General features: G+C 38.3%; 1 protein-coding gene across 1 annotated transcript; it reads left to right on the top strand.

The window, feature by feature from the left end:
- Positions 1-4,990: 4,990 nt before the first annotated feature.
- LOC138060667 (adenosine receptor A3-like) lies at positions 4,991-6,523 on the top strand. Its single transcript, XM_068906506.1, has one exon. It carries the CDS (start codon positions 5,138-5,140, stop codon positions 6,182-6,184), a length of 1,047 nt encoding a protein of 348 aa, XP_068762607.1. The 5' UTR covers positions 4,991-5,137; the 3' UTR covers positions 6,185-6,523.
- Positions 6,524-10,000: the final 3,477 nt, after the last annotated feature.

Below are 10,000 nucleotides of genomic sequence, written 5' to 3'. Positions count from 1 at the left end.
GGTATATTTAAGAGCCGGATGAAAAGAGTTGACGGAGGCTATAAAATGATCAACTTATTCTCTGCTGGATGAAATAGCGCCGATACAATCGTCGATGTAGCGGCCGTAGAGTTCAGGTTTGGGGCCGTTGTACTGATTAAAAAATTGGTGTTCAACATATCCTACAAAAAGATTCGCATAGCTATACACCATTAATTTGTTTGTAATAGTTGCCGGCGAATGAAAAACAATTAAGCGTTAAAACTAGTTCGGCAAGGCGGAGAAGCGTTTGCGAGCTTGGTTCTTTGATAGTGCGTTGATCGAAAAAGTGTTTAAGTGCTTGAAGACCTTCGCTATTGGGAATGACTGTGTACAAAGATGTAATGTCCATGGTGAAAATAAGTTTGTCTTGGCCGGAGAAATTGAAATCGCGGAAAATTTTTAGTGCGTGTGTACTGTCTTGAATGTATGATGGCAAAGATTTGACGATTGGCGTCATAATCCTGTCTAAGTAGTTAGAAATGAGTTCGGTGGGGCAACTACAGGCAGAAACGATAGGGCGACCTGGGTTGTTAGGTTTGTGAATTTTAGGCAAGAAGTAAATGCACGAAGTTCTAGGGGTGTTGATGATGAGATTAGTGGCAGTGTCCGGTAATTCTTGATTAACTATGAGATTCTGAATGGTGTCTTTGACAAGTTTTTGATTTTTGGAAGTGAGATCTTTCTGGATTTTGGCATAAAACGAGGTATCCGAAAGTTGCCGCAAAGCTTCTTTTTGGTAAAGGTCGGACCGCCAAACAACTACCGCGCCGCCTTTGTCGGCCGATTTGACAACTACGTCGTTGCGTTTACTAAGATTTTTAAGCGCCGCCCACTCTTCCGAAGAAAGGTTGGAAAATTTAGTGTTACGATTGAATTTAAGTTTGTAAATGTCGTGACGGCATTTTTCGGTGAAAAAATCTAAAGAGGCAAATTGTCCCTCTGGGGGAGTCCATTTAGATTTGGGAACTTGAAGTGTTTCAAAAATATCCTTGTTAGAAGTGTCCGAATCGTCCTCTTTGAATTTTTCAACATCTTGCTTAATAGAAAATTCGTTGGTGCGTTTGGTAATAGGGACAAAATTTTGGCGCTTACTGAGAACAGATTTCTCTGAGACAGTAAGCGGAAGATTTTCTGGAATTGTAACTGCGGTATTATGGCTATGCAATGTAGTGTCGTCGGTAATTTGCGGACCTATTAATTGTTGAAGTTTTAGAGTCTTGGTTCGGAGTAAATGGTCAAACAGTCCAGAATTAAGTTCTCGGATTTTAGGGCGAATCGATTGTACTAAAATTGCTGGACAGATTTTGGAAAGTTCGGAGCGGCACTGAAGAATTTGTTTGTCAAGTACGTTTCGTTTTTGGCACATGGCTCTAATTGTGATCCTCATAATATTACGTGAAAAAGAATTTTGCGCGCATCGAATTTGGTGAAGATATTGATTCGAGTGAGAGAATGTAGACGCATGAAAGTTTGAGCGAAAACCTTTAGGAATGACTTTAGAATTGAGGCAACGGCCGATGAAATTGATGTGACTACAAAACCTAGTTTTGGCGAAAATGAGAGTGGCTAAACGGAAAGCTAAGTTGCTGCTAACTGTCGGAAAAGGAAAAAGATAACTTACGATTTCCTGGCGTAGCTCCTTGGTGCCGTCACGACATTCACAAACTTAAATTCAATCGTAACACTAAATTTTCCAACCTTTTTTCGGAAGAGTGGGCGGCGCTTAAAAATCTTAGTAAACGCAACGACGTAGTTGTCAAATCGGCCGACAAAGGCGGCGCGGTAGTTGTTTGGCGGTCCGACCTTTACCAAAAAGAAGCTTTGCGGCAACTTTCGGATACCTCGTTTTATGCCAAAATCCAGAAAGATCTCACTTCCAAAAATCAAAAACTTGTCAAAGACACCATTCAGAATCTCATAGTTAATCAAGAATTACCGGACACTGCCACTAATCTCATCATCAACACCCCTAGAACTTCGTGCATTTACTTCTTGCCTAAAATTCACAAACCTAACAACCCAGGTCGCCCTATCGTTTCTGCCTGTAGTTGCCCCACCGAACTCATTTCTAACTACTTAGAGAGGATTATGACGCCAATCGTCAAATCTTTGCCATCATACATTCAAGACAGTACACACGCACTAAAATTTTCCGCGATTTCAATTTCTCCGGCCAAGACAAACTTATTTTCACCATGGACATTACATCTTTGTACACAGTCATTCCCAATAGCGAAGGTCTTCAAGCACTTAAACACTTTTTCGATCAACGCACTATCAAACAACCAAGCTCGCAAACGCTCCTCCGCCTTGCCGAACTAGTTTTAACGCTTAATTGTTTTTCATTCGCCGGCAACTATTACAAACAAATTAATGGTGTATAGCTATGCGAATCTTTTTGTAGGATATGTTGAACACCAATTTTTTAATCAGTACAACGGCCCCAAACCTGAACTCTACGGCCGCTACATCGACGATTGTATCGGCGCTATTTCATCCAGCAGAGAATAAGTTGATCATTTTATAGCCTCCGTCGACTCTTTTCATCCGGCTCTTAAATATACCTGGGAAATTTCGGAAACTTCATTGGCTTTCCTAGATATCAAAGTTTCTATTAGTGGCAACGTGCTATGTACCAGTGTGCACTACAAACCTACAGATTCTCACAGTTATTTGTTGTATTCATCGTCACATCCATCACATGTCAAGAACTCCATTCCTTATTGTCAATTTCTTAGACTTCGACGTCTATGCAGTGATGACTCCGATTTTTCCAGCAAATCAGAGGAGATGTGCCAGTTCTTCGAAAAACGTGGCTATCCTGTCTCTGTGGTCAAAGCGGGCCATCATCGCGCCCAACAATTTGATCGACAGTCATCACTACAAACGTCACAAAAAGATAAGAATGACAGAATTCCATTCACCCTCACTTTCCATCCTCATAATCACGCAGTCAAAAGCATCATTCTCAATAATTTTAAATTACTCCAAAATGATCCCGACACTGGTAGAATATTTTCGCAACCTCCACTTATTGCATTCAAACGCGACAAAAACGTAGGCAACTTTTTAGTTAGAAGCGCGCTCAAAACTAACGAGCAACCCGGCACTTTCAAATGCGCGCGCTCACGATGCAAAACTTGTCTTTTCATTGTTAACACTAGCAAGATATCGGGACCTAAGCGATCTGTTAAGATCACCGATCGTTTCACATGTACCTCCGCAAATGTCATCTATTGCATAACCTGTACGTTATGCAATTAATTATACATTGGCGAGACAGGTAGACGACTAGGTGACCGATTCCGCGAACACCTTCGCGATGTTGAGAAGAATGACAAAGATGCATCTAAGCCAGTCGCTCGTCATTTTAATCTCCCTAACCACTCCAAAAAACACATGGCTATCTGCGGCCTTTCCCTACATCTAGGTACGACGGAAAGCCGCAAGAATCCAGAACAAAAGTTCATCTTCCAAATCGGCACCCTTAATCCTCACGGTATTAACGAACGCTTTTCATTTAACTAATATATTCCTATTTTTCACATTGCCATGTTACCACCAATAGGGTAGCTCCTACTCTACTATAAAAACTACACGTAACCCTTAATTCCTCGATTCGCTCTGACGAAGGGCTAACGCTCGAAACGTCACCTTTCAGAATCTCTGTACGGTGGCCAATTTACATTATCAACTCCGTTGATAAAACCAAATTCTTGCAGAATATCGCCTGATTTTAGCCAACTCGGCCTACGGCTACGTTGGCTAAGTATCAGGCGATATTCCGCGCGATTTCGCAGGATAATTGTTAATTATTTGCATCCATGGATGGAAAGATGGAAATGGATTGAAACTTAAGAAAACTGGCCAATATCTTTTTGTGCAATAAATATATTTCATATCTGCCAGGAATGTTGTACCTGTGAGTTAAAGTACTAATTTAGATTTTTACCCGGTTTTGACCTAAAAACAGCAAATTTAGCATGACAGTGGCCCTTTAACTTTTTGGTTCGGTGGCTAAGCGAAAATACTTCAGAAACGCCGTGTTACATATTGCAAACAGTGGCTTTCATCAGTAACAGGAAGTTTCATCTTGTTGATATGATAGGACTGTAGTTAATATTTTTGGAAAACCCCAAACGGTTATCATAAAATTGAATAGGAGTGGGATAATATTCGAATTAGTTTCACCATCCTTGTCTCTCTCAGAATTTTGATATATAAAGTGCATGTTATGACTAAAAAGCTAAAACAAATAGTGGAGCTTTCCCTTTAGAACAAAACGCGATTAGTCGGCTGAAAACTAAAATGGATTCAAAGTGTGAAAAATAGCTGCGATCGGCTGGAAGATTTTCACTCCGAAATATTGAAAATTATCAGAATTCACATTTGCATATAATTTGCAAAGAAACACACTTAGCGATCCTATTCACAAGTGATCACTCTTGTGATAAGTTAGAAAGTTAAAAAACTAGAGAATCCTCTCACACAAACTCCTTGTCGAAGACATTCTGTTTTTCTTTTACCTCAAACTGACTCAGCTGTAAGGTTGAGAAATCATTACTGATGACTGACCGAGTGTATAATGCTGATATTAATCTTGCTCAATCTTGCCTCAATTGTCCCCGCGGCTGCAATTGAGAAAAAAGACCACTGGGGATTCTGATAAGACGGAAAAACTTCCAACAACTCTTAAATTCACGGCATCCACGAGAGCAAATAAAAAAATTCCAAATTTGGATAAGAAGAGATACATATTTCCCTCCTAGTAATGATTCTCTCTCTTTTATTTCTAACGAATATTTTAATGTCTAGTCATTAGCGGATAAGGCGGTGTCTCTCTGTTAAACCAAATTAAAAAATCAATAGCGTGCAGTATTGTTGTCTATCAGTTTTCTACGTCATTTGCGGTTTATAAAACAAAGAAGCGTTAAGTTTTGGGATCAGTATTGCTTGAAGCGCTGCAATACGTAGGCAGATGAACCTCTCTCACAAACACTGAGAACTCAGGTTTAATTTGAAAAAGCAGAACGAACTTAGAACAAGCGGGTCTTCCTTGACTTCCTTGGAGTCGGTGGTGATTTGTATTGGCAGAGACAAAGATTTTAGAATTACCATGACACAGCAGAATATTGGGAATGCAAGCTTACACGTAAAGACGTCTTGCAGTGATTTAGAGATTTTCTTCAGCAATGCAGATGTTGATATACTTTCTCTGTCAGATTCAATTCTTTGTCTTGTTAACGCTGTCTTTAGCTTTGTAGCCGTGTTTGCCAACATCATTGCTTTTTACGCTTTATACAAAGCTACTTCGCTGAATTCAACATCCAAGGCGTTACTTTGCAGCCTAGCTCTCTCCGATCTGGGGGTTGGTGCAATTGTTCAGCCGCTGTTCATCGTGTACAGATGGGCAAAGATTCAAAACCGTCTTGAAGACGAGGCCTGTACAGCAGGAATTATCGCTCATATTGTAGGCAGCCATCTTTCCGCTGTTTCCTTTCTAACAATGACAGCCATAAGCGTGGACCGTCTACTCGCTTTACACCTTCGAATCAAATATCAAGCAACTATCACGCTAAAAAGGACTCTGGTTGTTCTTGCTTTGATATGGGTCTCAGGCGGCTTGTGGGCTAGATCATGGAAAAAAAATCAAGACGTGTACAGCATATTCAGCATCATTTATATTCCAGTTTGTTTCCTTGTTGCCTTTCTATCTTACTTCAAGATATACCTTGCCCTGAGAAAACATGCATGCAAGATGGGAGGACATATCAATCCTTTGAAATGCAAAAGAAAAACGAACGAAATGAACTTTTCTCGTTACAAAAAATCTGTCGTCAGTATGTTTTATTTATTTTGCGCCTTTTTGGTGTCGTTTCTTCCTTACTTATGCCATAAACTTGCAGTGATCATATCCGGATGGAATACTAGTACATCTGTTTTGTTTAGTGTCGGCTTAACCATGGTTTATTCGAACAGTTCGCTTAATCCTTTGATTTACTGTTGGAGAATATCAGAAGTGAAGCAAACAGTCCTTCAAGTTTTGTGCGGATGCAAGGGTCGCCGTGACTCTGTGACCCAGCTAAATAAGGTCGCATTTTCTTCGAATAAAAGGCAGGTTAAACTTTTGCTGCCCAGACCACCTGAAAACGTGGCTGTGTAGCTTTTGGCTGTCAAAATCTTCTTGGTGTGGCTGAGAGACCTGAGAGCATGGCGGCATACAACATTACCTCACCAATTGTTACAACCCTCGGCAATCAAAAATTCAAAATGATCAAAGATATTGATTTATCGATTAATTCAACTCAGTAAGTTTGTAGACTTCTGTGTATTGAAGCACTGTGTTGACAACCGAGTTAATTGGGAATCAATATCTTGGGAAATAATTTGAAATATTGTATTGTCGCCCGCTGGATACAGGAAGTGCGGTTTGTCATTCGCTTATTTGGGCAAACACGATACTGTACAATCAATGATATATACATTTCATGCAAGTATCACAATAAAAGGTAAATAAACAATTCAAGCTAAATTAAATATGTGTCGGGTTCACGAGTTTCAAGAAATAAAAATGTTTCACTTACAAAGTAAAAACTCGTTACTGATATTGTATTGACTCCAACTGAGCCGGAATTGCCGTGGTCATTCAATTCAATTCAATTCAATTTATTTGTTTATTAGCAATGCAAAAGAGCGATTTTACATTAAGTGTCGTAAACCAATCAAAACTCGAAGTAATTACACGTGGCCGACACAAAGCGCGGGAAAATGTGCACGCGAGAGCCACGATTGGTTTTGGTTTCACTTCTGATTGGTTGAAAAAGTGGCGCGAGAACTTTGAACCAATCACTGAATGAACTAATCATAAACCAAAGCAATTTGCTAATTACTTTCGACGCTCAATTGAAAACCACTCTATCATCACAGTCCTAGGCGACCAGCAATTAACGAAGCTATTCTAGGCGGGCCACCTTTTTAAAACAAGTCCTGTCTTTGTAATTGAACACATATTATTAAATAAAATGGTGTTAAAATCACAAAGTACATACAAAATAAGAAATCAGTTAATTACTAATTAATTACATAGTTATCAAGATACACAGTTGAAACATGAATAATTACAATTTAAAATGAATTTAGGAACCGTTTACCAGAAGAACATTCGCAAAAGGGTGTTTTCTTTGAGTCAAACCCGCGGCAGCTTTAGACCTTCCCTGAGGAAGACACCATACCGGAGCACAGTCGTAGTTGAGTCATGATACGGAACTTTGCACATTGAATTTTTTATCTTCAAAGGAGAGTAGCGTCAAGCTATGTCTTAGTTTAAAACGTGGTTGCTGCTCAAGCCTCAATCTTTCCAAGAATTATATTTTCTGAAATAAAACCTTGCATACAATACTCTCGATTTCCTGACAAAATTATTGTTTCATTGATTAAATGGGCGTTGCAGCCTAATGAGAGTTAAAAGACATTTCACTTAATAATGATTTGAACTTTGATTTCTTTAATTGAGTTTTTGCTTGACAGAATTCAATGATAGATGTCCAAAATTATATGCTTTTGAGTCATCCGTCAGTTGTAGTCGGGAACGTGTTGTGAAAGGAGAAATTGTCAGGAAGAATATTTGTTGCTAACCAGTATCTGTGCAATTCGGAATTAATTCAGTTGGATATCGCCACAGAAATCGAATAAAACCTATCATTGAATCGCTACAATAAAGATCGAGATAAATTATATGATTTGTGGTCTACGTTCACCCCGAAGTCTGCTAACCGGTTTTTAACGAGACAACTATTGATAGCGAATATATCAATTACGTTGCCTTCGCCATTTTTTTTTTATCAATATGCCAACCATAGCTTTTGAATTATTTTGATCCAGTATTTACTACAGTTTTCCGAAAAAAAAGATCAAGATTTTGAAATATGTGAAATTAAAGCAACAGGTTGTCTCTTCTGAAGTGTTAGTCCCTGCAATGGATGTAAAATGTAATTTTACCTAACAAGTAAATGCAAATCACGGGGAAATGCTAAATATAATGAACGAGCTCCTGGAAGGGGGACTGGAAACTAGACATTTCAGAGGCCTTTTTCTCAAAACAAGCCGTACGACCAGCGTTAAATTTTTGGGAATTAGTAAACAATATGAAGACGAGATTGTTAACATTTCTTTAAAATGATCTATCTGACGGTTTTTCAGTTAATATCAAAATAGACGAAAATTGTCGTTTTTTTTTCCATTTGCGAAAAACCTGTCTGACAGATTTAACTATTTATTCCTATACATGATTTTTTTTTCTCGCTAAGGAAATCCTGAAATGTTAAGGTGTGGTCATATGAGTAGTTTTTGAGAAAAAAGCCCTCGAAATGTTTAGTTTCGAGTTCCTGATTTGCATTTATTTGTGAGGTAAATTACATTTTATATCAATTGCAGTGATCAACTCTTCAGAGAGACAGACATCCTGTTGCTTCAATTTCACACATTCCAAAATCTTGATCTTTTTCTTCGGAAACTGAAGCAAGCCATCTTTTAGCATTTGAAAATGCTGATCTTGCAACCTCCTCATTTTTCCTGGTTTTGCAACTTTGCTCGCTTACATCTCTGCTTCCAGAAGGTAATTTCTTTTTATTTTTTAATGTTAGCTTATATTAATTAAAAGGTACAGTACAAGTACAGTACATGGAGACGCATTGGACAGAGGAAGAACCGAAGAAACTCATGCCACCAAGAAACAGGATCTTACTTGAACAGTCTACATGTACATGTACTGTACTTGTTCATATAGTGTACTCTGTTTGTTACAGTACTGTACGTGTAAAATGTTCTTCATTTTATAACTGCTTCAGCAAAAGATTGTGCAAAAAATAACAAAATATAAATGATAATGTACATACTCTTGTATTTTTGTTCAGTATTTTAAATTTTTTTTACATATAACTACGATTGAATGACACTAATGAATGTTTTTTTCTTCCTATTGTTTATTCGAAAAATACCAACGTTTGTCAGTTCACGTTAATGATTGACCATTTCGATTAAACGATTGTATGAAGGTGCAGTTGATTGTGCGTCTCTATGCAAATTGCATTATTGTATGTCTCTAATACGCCATTGATTGTCATACTATGCAATTGATTTTCTAATGGTGTTAATGATTAACCATTGCGCAAGATTGAAAGTATACTTGTTACCTGTGATTGTCCAAAGGTGTAATTGTTTATCCGTTTATGCTATTGAATGTTAATACATATGCAAATAGTGTCATTGAAAGTTCGTTCGCGTTAATAGTTTCAACTGTTGACGTAAATGAATGTATATTTTGCTTAAATGAACAGCAAAAGGTGTAATAACTTGTACGAAAGTCTGCGTTGTTCAGGAGTGTCCCAACCAAGCTGTTTTAACATGGGAGACTGAACCAGCATTCGTGTTCTTATTGGCCGCGGTTGTAAATTTCGGGCCGCGAGAGCCGTTTGTGTTGCTTTTTGTGACCATTGAGTTGTTAACATGGATGTTATATTGACTATGTCGTTGGCACTTGGCGATAGCTGCTATTAGTACGTAATATAGGGAAGATATCGTTGACGTCATCTATTGTTATTGGCTGTCGAGACAAAAGGTCTTTTGTTCCTGTGGTTGACACATTTGAATAACAAAAGCAATGTTATTACAGATATTCTTAATTCCCTATATAAAAACATCAATTTATTGTACGTATTAATAAGATTAACAGCATATGGGTAGACTTCACTTAAGAGAGAGATCGAGCATTTAGAAGGTACAGTTTGTATTGTCTATAAAAATGGTTATAAGATAGTTTGTTTAATTCTAAGGGAATTGTTTCTCAGAGTTTTAAATTAGTCGCAAGTCTGGTACTATAGCTATGGATCTCAGAGGCTAGTTTCCCTGCTGGTAAAGGTCTCCTTGGTTTGCGTTCGCTGGGCTGACGAGTATGCGAAAAGAGACCTAAGCCATGGGTCGG

The sequence above is a fragment of the Montipora capricornis genome, chromosome 8, assembly GCF_036669925.1.
Source record: "Montipora capricornis isolate CH-2021 chromosome 8, ASM3666992v2, whole genome shotgun sequence".
Classification (NCBI taxonomy): domain Eukaryota; kingdom Metazoa; phylum Cnidaria; class Anthozoa; order Scleractinia; family Acroporidae; genus Montipora; species Montipora capricornis.
Note: the sequence above shows the minus strand (reverse complement) of the source record. Positions and strands in the feature narration are given on the sequence as shown.

Coding starts and splice junctions, on each gene's coding strand:
- LOC138060667 (XM_068906506.1), top strand. CDS start 5,138: ATGACACAGCAGAATATTGGGAATGCAAGCTTACACGTAAAGACGTCT.